Source organism: Stegodyphus dumicola, chromosome 11, assembly GCF_044657685.1.
Source record: "Stegodyphus dumicola isolate Sdum_Otavi_A_Nest chromosome 11, ASM4465768v1".
NCBI classification, from domain to species: Eukaryota; Metazoa; Arthropoda; class Arachnida; order Araneae; family Eresidae; genus Stegodyphus; species Stegodyphus dumicola.
Window position 1 is genome coordinate 100,844,522 of NC_140778.1, and position 16,601 is coordinate 100,861,122.

At 31.4% G+C, this 16,601-nt stretch overlaps 1 protein-coding gene across 1 annotated transcript; it reads left to right on the forward strand.

Moving 5' to 3' along the window:
- Positions 1–462: 462 nt before the first annotated feature.
- Positions 463–4,744, forward strand: LOC146994226 (uncharacterized). The gene has a single exon (XM_085827026.1). The coding sequence runs from the start codon at positions 1,063–1,065 to the stop codon at positions 2,380–2,382; it is 1,320 nt and encodes a 439-aa protein (XP_085683152.1). The 5' UTR covers positions 463–1,062; the 3' UTR covers positions 2,383–4,744.
- The last annotated feature ends 11,857 nt before the right edge of the window (positions 4,745–16,601 follow it).

Below are 16,601 nucleotides of genomic sequence, written 5' to 3' on the forward strand. Positions count from 1 at the left end.
AAAATTCCGTGCATTACCAAATAATCCGCTTTTTAAAATCCTCTCTGCTTCAGTAACACAGCGAGAATTTACGCCTCCTTGAACAAAATTAAACATTTCCGAATAGGTAAGCAACTCCATTTTTGAAAGTACGAAGTCAGATCACAAATCAAAATACCGGTTTTTAGCCGCCACATTAATGTGTGAAAGCGCCATCTATAGGTGAATTGAACCGCGGGTGTTCCCCTGTTGCGTTTCGTTTAGGATTATAAAAAATACTTTTATTGAAGTTTTGGTATTTATCTACATTATCTTCAGTTTTTGTTACTTATTTAGTTTATAAAATTTTTCGAGTTTGGGAAAAAAATGAGGGAATGATTTTTTAGAAGCGCAAGAAAGGTCAAAAACCATTAAAAATATGTTCTGCTTTCTTTTTTTTTTTCGCTCTTCGAGCAAAAAGACTTAGTCACTCATAATTAAAAATTGTTTGCGTATGCGATGGTTCCGGGTTATTTTCACTTACTGAATAATCGTATTTTAGAAATTATGGCAAAAAGGTGAATACATCAGATATTTAAAAAAAAGAACAGTTAGTATGTATATTATCATGAGTTTTTCTGGTTTTCTGTGAAATTCGAATAGTCAATTGCCAGTTGAATTCGAATATGCCAATTGAAAAGACTGTAATGTATAGCTTGGAGTTTTGTTTTCATTCCTTAGTTCAGACATATCTATTCATTTTTAACGGAAACTTTATTAGAGTTTAAAGAAAGAATTGTTCGAATTGTGTTCAACGCTGTAAAAAAACTAACTTAAAATAAGCAAGGAAGTTTCTCATGTAACATGCTTTCTCTAGTGTTACGTTTCAGGTAAAATAAATAAATTAATTTATATAACTGAATAAACTAATTTATTTATTTTGCAAGTAAGTTAGATAATTTGTTTGAAGCATGTGATACTGCCCCAAGTAAAAAAAAAAAAAAAAAGGGGGATCAGCAGAAATTAATTATTAAATATGATGCATGCATTGAGTGTTGTTTGCTCTAAAATTTAATTTGCTTACTGAAATAGGTAACAAAACGTATGGATTTAATTACAGATATGGATATCTACATTAATGAGAAGTCGTATAAATGTGATATATGTACCAAGGCTTTTCCACTCAAACGAAGCTTGATGTCACATATGTGTACTCATACTAATGGAAAGCCATATACATGTAATCAGTGTTCGAAGTCATATAAATGGCATGGCTCTCTTACACAACATATGCGTATCCACACAAATGAGAAGCTTTATAAATGCGGTGAATGTGCCAAGTCATTTTCAGGACTAAGTACTTTCAAGCAACATATCCTTATTCATACCAATGAAAGACCATACAAATGTGATAGATGTAGCAAGTCATTTCGAACCACTGGTGATCTTAAGAGACATACACGGATACACACGGGAGAGAGACCATATCAATGTAAAACATGTTGTAAATCATTTACAATAAAAAGTAACTTAACTGCACATATGCGTACTCATACAAGTGAGAGATTGCATAAATGTGCTGTATGCTATAGGTCATTTATGCACAAAAATAACTTAAACAGGCATATGCTTATACACACTGGTAAAAGATCATATACATGTGACTTATGTTCGATGCCCTTTGTATACAAAGAAGGCTTACAGAATCACATGCTTGTCCACACAGAAGAGAAACCATTTGAATGTGGTGTGTGTCATAAAACATTTAAGAAAAAGTCTAATTTAACAGCACATATGAATATTCACACAGGAGAGAAACCATTTGAATGTGATGTATGTCAGAAGAAATTTAGGACGAAGTTTAATTTAACAGCACATATGTATATCCACACAGATGAAAAACCATATCGATGCGATACGTGTAGCAAGTCTTTTTCATCAAAGCAATCCTTTATCCTGCATATGCGTATCCACACAAATGAGAGACCATATGCATGTGATGTGTGTTCATTATCGTTTGCATATAAGTGTAGCTTAAGTACACATATGCTTTTGCATACTGGACAAAAAGCAAACGTGTGTGAAGTATGCTCCAAATCTTTTGTACGCAAATCTGGCTTAAGAAATCATATGCGCATACATACGGGGCACAGATTACATAAATGTGATATATGCTCTAAGTCATTTCTGAGAAAGTATCATTTAAAGACACACATGTATATGCATACAGGAGACAAACCACATGCATGTGATGTATGTGCCAAGTCATTTGCATTCAAAAATCAATTGATGAAACATATGTGTTTGCACACTGGTGAGAGACCATATGCATGTGATATATGCAACAAGTCATTTGTGTACAAAGCTAGCTTAGGCATGCACTTGCGTTTACACAAAGATGAGAAATCACATGAGAACAAATAAGTCAGTTATTTGTGTTAGAGGATGTTTTCAAGGATCATGTGTTTACTCACACTGCTTAAAAACTATCTAATTAATTAAAAAGAAAGGAAGATTCATGATCTTTGGATCTGTAGATTTCAAAGCTCTGTTACCACCTAAGCCAACAAGTGCAACTCAAAAATTTCATTCTTTAGGGGTCACAAAATCATCTTCCCTTATAATCATGCCCCCTCCCTCCCTCTTAAGAAGAAAAGTAGATTTCGGAGAGCCTCTAAAAGAAACATTATACCCCGAGTCCCAGATTCTGTTAAATGAGCCTTGTTAATTTTATTTAAATTCTATTGCACATGGAACAGTAAAATGCTGAGATAAAAGGTATCACATGCAATCAGATTTAAAGTGCAAAAAAGACTTAGCTGTAATTTGATGAGAATTACAATAATCAAATGAAAACAAGTAACTATCATCTATAATTTGTGCTGAAATTAGTTCATCCAAATAAAAATAAAGGGAATTTTTTGTTACACCATTTTTTAATGTATACATTAAAAATAATTTTCGTTGGGTAATACCAGAGTTGGGTTTGAACTGCCAACTCATCATTTGAAATATTTTGTATCGCCACTATTGGTGGTAGAAAACAGAGGATGTTAAATAATTTGGACATTGCTTGAAAATTTAGGCTGATTTTTTTTTATTTATTCCTGAATACTAAATCATTTGCAAAGTTATTTACTTTTTAAGGTCTTTTTTTTTTTTTTTTAATACATAATTATAGAAGTTAAAGCATATATGTGTGATTTTAGTTTATTATTATATATATAGTTTTACAGAAAGTTTTTACAACAAAAATATTCCAAATCATTTCCATGCAAAATGCTGCTGAAATGTTAATTAATTATAGACAAAAAAAAGTAATAAATTTAGAACCAAAACAACAAAGGCATGAAAGAAAAGGAATATAAAATGATTACAATCCCTAAATCTCGCAATTAAAATATATAAATATCTTGTCAATTCAGTGTATTTAAATCAGAAAAAACCCCGAATTTAACAGAAATATACACACACACACAATATGGTTTCGAATATGATTTAGGTGCTAAATGGTTTAATGCAAAGGTAATTTAAGCATAGATACTGACAAAAGCGGAACTACTCTGATCTGTACCCTCAAGTTGCCAAATTTCTTGCCAAACATTTTTGGCGAGAAACTCCACGCTGCCATATTACTATCTAAATTTTTTGTCTACATTTCGAACTTTAACCCTAAAACGTCTCCAAAAACGCGGTTTTCGCACATGCAAAAACCACGTTTTGAACATACAATTTAAGCTAAAAATCCGAAACAAAAACAAAAAATTTAGATAGCAAAAACGTAAAGTTTCTAACCAAAAATATTTGACAAGAATCCATGTACACAGCGCTATGTTTTAACTTAAAAAACATCTACGAATGGCACAATCTAGGCAACGAACGAATCTACGAACTATTCACACCTCACTTTAATAAACTAACATAACAATACATTTCAAAGAATACCATGTACACAGCATCCTGTTTAAACTTAAAAAAACATCTTTGTATTGCACAATCAAGGAAACCTACGAACTATGCACACCTGGCTGTAATAAATTAACATAACAACAATAAATTTCAAAGAATACCATGTACACAGCGTCTACGAATTGAACAATCTAGACGCTACACACAAAATAAACTAACTAAAATAAATTTCAAACAATTCCATAAAACAACAATAACGACAGAAATTCATACTAAAAAAACAATGAACATAACATTCTACAAAATAAGGATAAAATGAAATGCTTTTTCGAACAGCAGAAATACCAATTTCATACCGCCTTTAACATGCCGCCACGTAATCGCTATCGTATTTATATGACAGCCAGGCACATTATCTAGAAAATTCATACTGTCGTTTACAAATAATCACAAATCCCTACTTCTATCATGCACAGCCACTAAAAATAATCTCCCAGACCCTCTTTCTACACCTCCAAATACCCACTGCGCCTCAACAGGATGGCCACGATATTTCCTTTTGCCAGACTTCAATTCAACAACTTCCACCATTTTATCTTTCCCCCCTATCTTCGCGAACCAACCAGAGTTGTACCACAAAAGCCTGTCAGAATTTAAGTGTGATGTATATGTACTATAAGGTGACAGGCAATTTCTGTGTTAATGAAACTACATGTGAATGTGATGGGATACAGAAATCATTTTATGTGATAGGGATATAGAAGGTAGCATGCATATTTATATTAATGAATGTCTTTTTGAGTATATAAATGTAGAATGTAATCTGCATAGGGATATGCTAAATGCAATTTCCTACCAAATAAAAAGTTAATATATGTGCAAGTTTTTTTTTTTTTTTTTCAAATTTTCATTGAGATGAGATTTTCAAAACTGACTAGATCACTTAACTGTTTCTTTATGCTTTATTCTTTTTAAGTATTCTATTGAGATTATGCAAAAATTATTTTCAAACAGAGAAAGGAGGCTTTAACTCTAGAATTACGGTGGTCTTCGTATACCTAGAATTACGACGGGTGTCATTTTGACCCCTTGATAAGATATCTGCATATTTCTCTATATGATACACTCAAAAGTCTTCAATCCGGACTCATCGGGACTTTGGTGATTCCGGATTATAGATCATCAGTTTAAATCTGGTAAGATGGTATGCAGAAATTATAAAATTAAAAATATGAAACCGTAATTTTTGAAATAAAGAGCAATTATGATTTAAACATTTCTTTCAACACGCGCATGCGTAAAGCATACATTATACATAGTCGAAATTAAAAAATTGCAACCAGAAAACTCTTTGATCTGTACTCGTGATATTTATAATGACGAGGAATTTTATTTAAATCATATCAAAGACGGAATACAGCGAGATGAAATACTACATTTAGTAAGGAATTATAAGCTGAATAAAATAAAAACATCTGCCCTGAAGATAAGGATAGTGCTGACAGTTGAACTTCCAGTTCATTGTGTGCCATGACGTCCCCCCCCCCCTGCCGCAGAGCAGCATGAAATTGATAAACAGATTTCGGAATGGTTAGAGAAACGAAGGATATGCCTTTATCCATTTTTTGCAGCAAGTCCACTTTTTGTTTGATGGACATCGAAACATACTTTCGCTTTGGCAACTCCAGCATCGGAAATTCTATTTGACATTATTGAAAGTTCAAGCTTACTTTTATAAAATTGCTCTAACAGTCTGCAAAAAATAATAAAACGGATCCAATTCGAAGTTTAAGGAACAACGCAATCTGCAACATTAACTGAAGTAGATAATTATATAATTTTAGCTTAGCTTATACCGCCCGTTATACATTAAATGCGCATGTGTAAACGTATTATGCACATGCGCACATGCATTTGTGCATGCATAGATGCCTACACGCATGCCTGAACGCATTATGCGTTGACGCATGCGCAGAAAGTTTGTAGCTTTGAGGTCCGGATTGACGACTTTTGACTGTATAATATATTTGTGAAAAAGAAATTAAAATAACGCAAATTATGACAACTGCAGTTTATTTTAAAGAATATAGAGACTCTGCAGGTATGTAGTCAAATAATGAACAAGCATTTAAATATTTCCATCAGAAAATGTATTTTTTATTTATTTATTTATTTATTTATTTATTTATTTATTTATTTTTTTTTTTTTTTCCATTTTCGATAGCTTACATTTCAGAAACACATAAAATAAAATGTATAAATATTTACGCAAATTTTTCCAAAAAAAAGTGGTTTTTAATCCAAATATTAAAGTATTTTAAAACAAACTTTTTGCTACAAAGAGTACATAGAAATATTTTATTTACAGATAATATATTAGTCAGAGCAGCAATTAGCACACATGCTTATCTTTCTGATTTTTTGTGTACAATATCCACATACATATTTATTACAGTTGTCGCAAATGTTAGAAGTTTTGTTACCTTTGCATTTCCTTACTTGACATTTCTTCCTTTTTTTTTTCATTCTATTGAATCTTGTCTATCCACAAACCCACCTGAAGAGAGAACAAATTTGTTTTTACTAGATATATATTCTTCTCTTAATTCTTCTGCCAAACGCAATAGAAAATCCCTTCTGCTGTTATTTTCTTTTGTAACTTCCTTATACAGAATCCACACATTTATGCCTGCTAAGTCCAAAATATTGTAGAACAGAATACATGTACTGGCCAGCGGCGTGATGGTGCTTTCACAGAGTACTTTCTTGCCATGTGATCCAAAATATCTACCCCGGATTTTGTAGAATTGTAAAACTGTATTACATCAGGAACCTTCTTTTCATTAGATTCAAATTCAACTGATGAATGGAGTGTACTTAACAAAATTACGTTTTTGTTCCTTTTACCTTGATATGATGTAAGTGTTATATAGTCATGTTTCATCACAACTGAAGAAAAAAGTTTGTTTCTTACATTTTTGAAACTTGAAGGAATTTCTCTTTTTGCACGATTTACTGTTCCGACATGACTCAATCTTTTTTATTTTAGGGATTTTGCAAGTTTTACTGATGTAAAGAAACTGTCTGTAGTTATATTTCGGCCAGTATTTTTGTAAGGATCAACTAAACGATTTACTACGCTCTCTCCTAAACTTTGATCACTTGGTCTCATTTCATCTTTTTCTAACTATGAAAATCCGTTTAATAAGTATTTTGTCCTAACGTCTACTGCTAGCCAAAATTTTATTCCAAATTTATTGGGCTTGTTAGGCATATACTGCAAAAAATGGCATCTTGTTTTTGTAGAGAATAACTGTTCATCAGTCATAATGTTTTCATTTGGTTTGTAGCAAAGCTTACAGTTTTTTATAAAACCATTCCATACCTTGGATATTAGTGCAAGTTTATCACACTGTAAATGTGAAGACCTTGTTAGTTTATTAGCAAAACGAAGAAATTTCATAATTTCCAGAAACCTATCTCTACTCATAGTTTCATGAAAAAAACTTTGGTCCCCAAGTCTTGGACCACAAACTAAGAATTGGTAAGCCCTTGGCGGCTAATGCCCCCCTTACATACAACAACACTATGAATGCTTCCAGTTAGTTAATAAAATAGTGAAAGAGTTATTATGAAGTTTACGCTTGGCTTCAGCATCAGTACACTGATTTATGACGCATAAAATTTTTTCATTTATTATTAACTTCCACGCACTAAGAGCTTTACCATAACAAATGTGATGTTTAGCATAGGATGTCGGTCCTGCATTTTCTCGCACAATATTTTGCAAGGATCGCCGATCAGAAGTATTTGAAGTATTTTCTACTTTCCATGCAGTTCCATCACTAGCAATTTCTTTACAAGTGTTAGTCTGAATTACGTTGAATTTCATATTCCCTTTCGAGCGTCTACTAGTTCCCGCTTTGGCATTCTTAGGTACGGCAGAATATGAACTCGTAGAAACAAATCCATTTGTACTTTCAGTTGAGCTAGAGGATGATATTGCCTTATTACTCTCTATAATAAATTCAGAATGACAAGATGTTTCATCTCCATCTTTATCTGTAGAATTATTTTCGATTTCAGAACCGGAATTGGCATCAGATAGTTCTTGCATCAGTTTCACGATTTCTTCATGAGTTAGTCCTTTTCTATGTGCCATTAGTACGTCACTATAATAAATTCATGTAAATAGAATAAAATTTACCACTAAAACTTGTCTAATTTTGTAAACTTTAATAAACAAAATATCTACGAAAAAGCTCGTAATAATCTTTTTTCTCTGTTTTCTTTCCACGAAGAAAAGTATTGCTTATATTTCAAATCATGTGACTGGCAGATGAGAAACTACTCAGACCCACCATATTCTTTTCCTTTGTTTGTATTTTGATTAGCAGGTGCAAATAAAAATAGTTTACAGAAGTAACAGTGTTTAGATAATACAATGGAATGTATCAGGACTAAAGAGAAGGGCTAGCTCATAGAGCGTTTCCCCCTGAAGCATGCAGTGAGGAGTGGTGACGTAGCAATGATGCCACTGATCGCGGAGATGCAATTGACAACATAGAAATTAGTGTTTTAAATTTGAAGAACCAGCGTTTAAAATGAGCTGTGTGTGAAAGATAGCTATAATTTGGAAGAGACAATGTTACTGCAGTATGCATTTTACACTGAACATTACAAAATTTAATAGTACTTACTCAATTTTAAAATAATAGATAAAGTGCGCTACTCTTAGCATAAAGTTCCTTTTTTTATTTGCAGGGATTTTTTTTTCTTTAAATGCCTGTTTGTTTCTAATCATTTCTTTATCTGCATGTTAACTAAGAGAACTGTACTACTGCTTCTAAGATAACTATAATAACAGCTATTTAAAATTAATCAAAAAACAACCTTAAATTGGCATAGTTTTAAACATGTATGGTTATATATGGCAAAATTTCTGCTAATCTAAGTTTGAGTTTCAGCCTAATTGTAAATTTTACATTGGCATATTTTTATCCCGATTCAATATAATAACATATATTTTTTAAATAATTTTGTAACTTAGGCTTACATCAATATTTCATTTAAATAAATATATGTAAGATTATTATCTTAATTTAGACAAAACAACTTTACTCACACTACCTAAAATAATTATTTAATTTTTCAAAAGTGGGGGTTAGGGGGCAGGTCTTCTTATGCCAATTACTTTAATATCATACTTTATATATATTTTATCTAGAATGCTAAGCTAACAAAAAATCGAATCAATAATAACAGAGGATACAATAAAAATAACTGTAACAATAACTTAACAGAATTAGTTCTCATTTGAAATATGCTTTAGGCTATTAACTTCTAAAATGCCATCTAGAAATATTTCAAATCAAAACATATTATATATGCTTACTTAAACATATTATATATGAACTTGTAGTCGCAATGCAACTACAAGTTGTTGAAACATTATTTATTGGCTGCCACATTCAAAGCAATCCATTTTTTTGCTTTTGGGGTTGATTTTCTTTGGGAAAAAACATATGCATTTCTATTTAAGAAATGTATTCTAATAAAAGTTCTCACTCTGCAAAATAAACGAATTGCTTCTCTGTTAACTTCAGGATAATATTTCTCCAGTTTATTAATTAAAGAGCCAATTATATGCTTCCCTTTATAGTAAGTTGTACCTTGAACTGCACAAAATATGTTTTCGAACTCATAAACTGTATTCATCCATGAATGAGAAGGTGTAGTCAAACCTCCTAAGGACAATAATTTAATCCATTCTGAATTAAATATTGGTTCATCAGCACTATTTTTAGATATTGTTCCCAATGATGGGTCTTTGTCTCGCACACGATAGGCAATATAACCTGCAACCATGGAGGTAGGAAAGGGAGGAGGGGCCATTCCGCGCTAGAAGTGAAGCACTGCTTTGACGCTTGGGTCACCAGACGGGGTGTTCTTTGTTTACATTCAGAAGCTCGCTTGACAAGATTCTGATAGTATTTCGACACACGACAGTTCCATAGAAATCGAAAAAGGGACACTCTCGCATGAAAGAAACATTCATAGTGTGATGGATATTAGCAGTTTGTATAGTTTACTGACATTTACGCAAAAATCTTGGTTATTTTTTGATAACTAACAACAGCGATTTTGATTATGAATTTGTTTTATAAAATTCTAAGCTGTTGCACTACAAAAGTATAGATTTTAAGAAAATTGCTAAAAGAGATCTGCCAAAATTTATTTTCTAGAAGATTTGAAAATTTTGAAACTTGATGGGTAAATGTAAATATAAAATTATGTATGTTAAAATATTTGTAATTAGGCACATAGGTCAGATTAAGTTTTTATTAAATAGAGTAACGCATGCAAGGGCTATCTGCCTAAAAAGAGAGATGCTATCGTGGAGGAATTTTAAAGAAAAACTGACCTTTGAGTGGGTATTAAAAATAATACTTATAATTTTCATTCAAATTATATTCATATATATTTTTTATGTAAAACTTTCGGGTGTATGCTAAATTAGTGTAAATTACTTTACACGAAAAATACAGTGAATGCACAGAAATTAAAGATTTGCACATGCCGTAAATGATAAATAGGAAATATGTATGGGTATTTATGCATGTGCTTGCAAAAAGCATGTATCTGCCTTTGACAAAATACTTAAATATTCATTAAATTATTTATAAATGTATTTGAAATGAAGAATTTATTCACTTATAAACAACTGTGAAAGTACTGTGAAGAAATCTAATGATTAAATGTATCTAATTTATAATGATTATAAATGTTATCTAAATATATAATAACCTTAATATTGACTTGTAAACATAAATTGAAATCCTGTTGACAAATACGTTATAAAACTATTTAAGCAAGAATTGTTCGTACTGGAAAGCAATCTGTTAAAAGGTATTGTAAAGCAAATGCTATGAGATGCACACTTAAGAAAGTAATAAAGAGTTTTGGAATATGTATTGTTGAAATTTAGGTAAAAAAAAAAAATCTGATAAGTATAATTAAAAGAATTATTCCCTTTACATTTTATAATAACTCAGTTACAAGTTTTAAATAATACTTAAAAAAAAAAAAAAAAAAAAAAAAAAAAAACTTATTTTATTCCCTTTCAGAAATGTTCAGAGAAAGTCAAATACTATTTAATTATTAGGAATTAGCGAAATACTTCTTTAAAGTATTTTGCTAATTCCTAATAATTCTCTAATTTAAAATGAACCGAATAGAGCATTAATTATAAATTGACTTACATTTTTCGATTTAAAAGAAGCCAAAAAATCATGTCATATTTAAGAAAGTATTTTAGGAAGAAGCTCTATAAATAGAAAAAAAATAATTTTTATATTAATGATACAATAAACTTTGATCTTAATTTTTGTATCTTAACCGAATAAAATCAAATTACCGTAATTTTTTTTCTAATGTAATTAGCGAAAACTTGTGAAAATATTTCATTCAAATTAAACCATTCTGAGAAAACTGTCCTGTGAAAAGTATAGCATTTAATTCCGTTCAGAATGAAATGTTGTTTAAATATATGTTGTTTTCACATACTTAGGACTCTGAAGTATTGTAGAAAAAGAAAATATATACATTTATATGTATATTTGCGACGTAATTACAAAATATTTACACCCGAACGCATCAAATCCCATAGAACTCAATGGTAAATGACCCAATGTTTTGGTCACCACGTAGGGATCGCCGGTGCTTCAGAGCAGGACGGTTATTCTACGCTACGAGAGTCGACAGCAAGTTGTGGGCCGCCAGATGTCGCTGCTAGTAAAAAACAGGTCTGCCCGACATCCTATATTCTCTGAGTACGGAAGTTGTCGAAAGCGCGTGAAAAAGTGTTGCCGCGTCGTCAATCAGGGTTGTGCAGTTGACGTACTAAGTAGACAATGGCTTTGTATGTGTTTTCGCTGCTGATTTTTTCATATTTAAACGAAGAATACGGTCGTAGATCTCTGAATCGGTGGCGAATTTATAGAAAATATATTGATGCTTTTGCTCTGCCAAAAGATGTTTTCATTGCGTATTTCAGATTGCCAAAATTTATAGTTACTTTAATTTGCGATGAACTGAGAGAGTATTTGGAGCCACATTCAGAAAACAAGAACGCAATTTCTACTGAAAGAAAAGTTATACTATTCCAGAAATTATAGATATAAATTGTAATTGTATGCTTTAAAAATGTAGAAGATAATAAGTTTATCAAGCACATAAACTTTCTTTATTTAACACAAATATAGACATCCGATAAGCTTCTACTCTTTATGTACAGCAAGAATTACGTTTACTTTAAAATCTAACAGTTGAATACCTTACGAACTTACGAATAATACTGCGAACACAAAAAGGAATGTCGTTCATTATTACGCGAAATTCACACTACTGTAAAATAAAAATTTAAAAAAAAAAAAAAAAAAAAAAATTATAAAACTATAAAATAGCTTTATAATATCTTTTTCAGTAGCTGTACTACTACTAGTGTGATACTTTCAAAAATAAGTTTTAGCTCAGATGGGCTATTAATTTCGTTTTGCCATTTTGTGGCATTTCACTTTTCAAATCGTTGCCACCAAGTATTATCGCACTCTATTATATTTAAAGAAATTAAATAATGAGGAATCTGAAGAATGTATGAATGTTCCTCGCACTGTGATAAAACAACGCTACCTAGAGCCATGAAATTCTGAATAACGTAATCTTCCATCCTAATATAGGCATCTGGAGGCCCAAATTTGGAACTGAGAATTTGTTTTATTATCTATTTCATATTTTGTAAAGCATTTATGAGTTTTTGATTAAGAAACCCAACGATTTCAAAGCGAGCAATGGCAACACTGTACAGAAAAAAAAACATTTTCATCACTAGCGCGGGAGATTATGTATCGGAAATTCTAAAGATATGCTTTTTTTAAATTATATGATATTGCTGTTGAATTGAATTTTATGGTTTAAGTGCGAAAAACATGATATTTAAATAAAGATAACACGCAAAACGTTAAATAATGGCCCTTTGGAAGTAATATAAAATCTGAAGGCTTTCAGATTTTATTAATTTATTTATTTATTTATTTATTTATTATTATTTTTGTGTGTGTGTTGTTTGTGTGTAATTTTATTACGTTTTTAAAACTGGTTTCTAAGTGAGGACTTTCTAAGGGAAACTGGCTCGTATACAAGTTACACATGTGAAAAGCCACGAGAACGCCGGCTAGCTCGTTCCCGGGATTCAAACCTCGGACCAAACTACCTGCGTTCAGCGACTCTACCGCTCGGCAACTGGTGGGCTTGTTAGTAGAATTATACCGCATTATTATTGTATTATGCTATAAAGTAACAATGCTATAAGACTGAGGGTTTGTTCATGGGATAGTACTTTTGTAACCTATTATAGTATTAAAAAATCATTGTTTCTTTGCAAATTTAACAAACAAACAAAAAAAAAAAAAATACTGTTCATAGCATTCTCATTTTTGTATTGTAAAAGAGATATTGATTATTATTAGTTTTCTATTTAAAATGTGTCGAAACGCTGGTTTGACAAGGATTTCAACTGCAAGAGACCTACACTGATTATTTTTACTTTAGTACTTACACTGTGAAAATATTACTATCTTTTAATTATTTTCACAAAATAAAATCTTTTGAGAAGGAAGAATATTTAAACTGAGCAGTTCTTATATATATATAAAATTCAAGTAACAGCAATGTAATATTAAAAAAAAAGGTATTAGTAATTGTGTGACAAAAATTGCAAAACTAATTAATCACACATACAGGATAGATTAGTTTAATTTTGGTTATATATTTTATATTGAAAAAATATTTTCTTTCATGTTAATTATAGAATAAATTATTTAAAATAAAGCATTTTGATGCGTGTGTGATAGTTGAATGCAGCAGCAATCGGCCATACTGTAATAGCGAATGACTTTTATTTCTTTTCCTGAAAGAAATAATTTTCATAGTAAAAGAAAATTTAAAAAAGGAAGAAATATTAAGAAAAAAATATTTTCTTTCTAATTTATTATGTAAAGAAATATTTTTCCAATAGTAACTGTAAAATAAATTGCGGGAAAACAGCATGAAAAAAAAAAAAAAAAAAAAAAAAAACTTAGTTTGCTGTTAGATTGTAATGCAAATTAATCATATTATAAATTTAAATGATTAAAATTGTTTATTTCTAAAAGGATTTGAAGTAAGCTTAATTCATTTACTTTTATCTATTTACCATTGCTTTCGTGGTATCCCATATCACTCTTTATTTCTTAGCTCTAAATTCCTGCGTTAAGTTTCCCCTTAAAAAACGGAATTTTCCTTCACATAACACAGCAGCATATTCCACTGCGTGTTGGTCATAATAGTGTTTTGTGCAATTTTTTTCGAACTACAATTGCAGCGTGTGAGTTAGTGAAATAATAGGAGAATATTCCTAGAACTTCAGCCAGCGCGCGCTATAAATTTCGTCACTCGTCTGTACTGCGATTGGTCTAAAGCTCCTTGAAGCCTTGTCCCCTTTCAGTAAAGTTAAATGGACCCACCCGCCCACCAACTGAGGACCACAGAATGGCTTTCTCCGATAAGTTGTTGATGGCTGTCCATACCGGTTTCTTTGAGTCAATATTGTTCGCTTAAGTTGTAGGCAGATCCAGTGATCATAGAATAGGCGTCCAGGGTACGGAGAAACTTGTTTAGGGCGACTCCTTCTTACTTCCTACCTCCATGCCTGCAACATATGTTAATGCTTCTTTTTCGGCTGTCGGAAATTGTCTGTCGGAATTCAATTCTAATTCCCATGCCATAGGAGAAGGTTCCTCTATGAAATCCAAATCCAAATCATCAATAGTATTTAATGGAAAAGCATCTTCCTCCTCAGTTTTCAAAGCCCTTTCAAGTATTTCGGATGTTAAATATGAATCAATATTTCTGCTTTCTTTAGTCATGCATACTTTTGAAGATAAATTTGGCAGCTTATTAGCGAGTACTAATTGCTTTAAGCGGCGTATAACTTCACTAGGTGATGGATGGTCATTAAACCTACCAAGCCCTCGAATCTGACTAAAGAGACTTTCAAGTGCATCCTGAGTTAATCTAGAGGTTAAAATATATTTAGCATAATACTATGATTTCAAATCCTGGTGTAGGCCAAAAAGAGAATTTATTGAAATTATTATTCCTTTTTGGAAAGGCAGTAAGTTGGCTTTTCCCTGAACTCTTAATCCACCAATGACTTTCTTCATTAATTCCAAAACTTGAATTTGTTTTTCATGATGTTCATTTAATCCAAATGCTGCTTTAAGTATTTTATCTGAAGGAAGGTATGTTTTCGTACTATTCATAATATCGAAAAAATTGTCGATTAACTCAAAGAAGTTGGATGCTTTTTTACCTCCTGTGCGGTGGAGTATACCTTTTGCTGTAGTTCTTGAAAATAATGTTTTCGCTGGAGCGACTTTTTGTCTCTCGTTTCCCTTGACCATTAAATAATTTGGTTTTAGTTTGTGACACAATTTAATTTCTCCTGAATCTTTATTTAAAACCTCTTTAATAATATCAACATTTAAAACAGTTCCATCTTCTAAAACAAATCCTTTATCTAAAAAGTGGTTTCTCAGTAATTTGAGGCAGTGCGCTAAATCTGCAAAAACCCATATTTTTTTTCGTTTGGAATACTGGATTTGGAAACTGAGAACTATTAATCGAAATCTGTAACTCTTTCCACAAAGTAGTAGATCCTCCTAAATCAGACACTATTGTTTTCACTTCTACTCCAGATGATTGAATATGTCTTATGAGTGAAAAAAGAAGTTCTTTCTTCATTGGAGTGTTAAAATCAAAAAATATTGGTTGTTTCCACTGCGAAATGAGACCTCTGATTAAAACAAACTGCACTTTTTGAAAAGGACCGAGAATTTGGTCCAGTTTAGAGTCATAGCAGAGTTTAGAATCTATGTGCATTTCGTCGAAACTGAGAACACATATTTTTTCTACAGAATTCAAATATTCGCATCTTTTCTTCATTACAGCAAGAATATCACTCTGAATTTCTGGACTACATGAAAATTTAGCGCACCATCTCATTAATGTGCTAGTGCTAGGTAAAGGAATTCCCATTTTTTCTTTCCAAAAATCATAGCTTTTAGATGACAGAGCTCTTATGACAATGCAACGTGAAATATCTTCACTAGTCCACCTGATTTTTTCCTTCTTTTCTAGCAATGCGTTAATCTGCGTCTTTGTAAAAATATGCTTTAAACGTTTTTCCAAATTCTCCGATGTGTTCTGTTTTTTCCTAAATTTCGCTGTTTGGGATTTTAATTTCTGAATTTCCGATACAAATTTCTTTCTAGATGTCGTCCACCTTCTTTGTCGCTGAGCAAACATTCTAAAATTTTTCTTTTCTCTATTTTTCAATATTTTATTACAATTTTCTAAGGATATTATTTTGTTCTTCAAATTATCAATACATTCTTGTTTATCTTTACACTTAGGGCACTCAGGGATATTGTCACATAGGGCATTGTCACTTGTGAGTTTTATTTCAAAATCATTCACATTTGATTTATTATTGTCAGCTTCAATTTCGTTCTCGGCCTCAAAATAAATTTTCTTTGGGCTTAATTCGTGTAGTCTTTCAAAAGCACTCTGCATTAGTTTTCTTTTCAAATGTCTCCGATTTCTTTGTGTTATTTCGTTTACTGCACACGATAAAT

Excerpts from the sequence above, each read along its gene's own strand:
- LOC146994226 (XM_085827026.1), top strand. The coding sequence starts at position 1,063 with ATGGATTTAATTACAGATATGGATATCTACATTAATGAGAAGTCGTAT.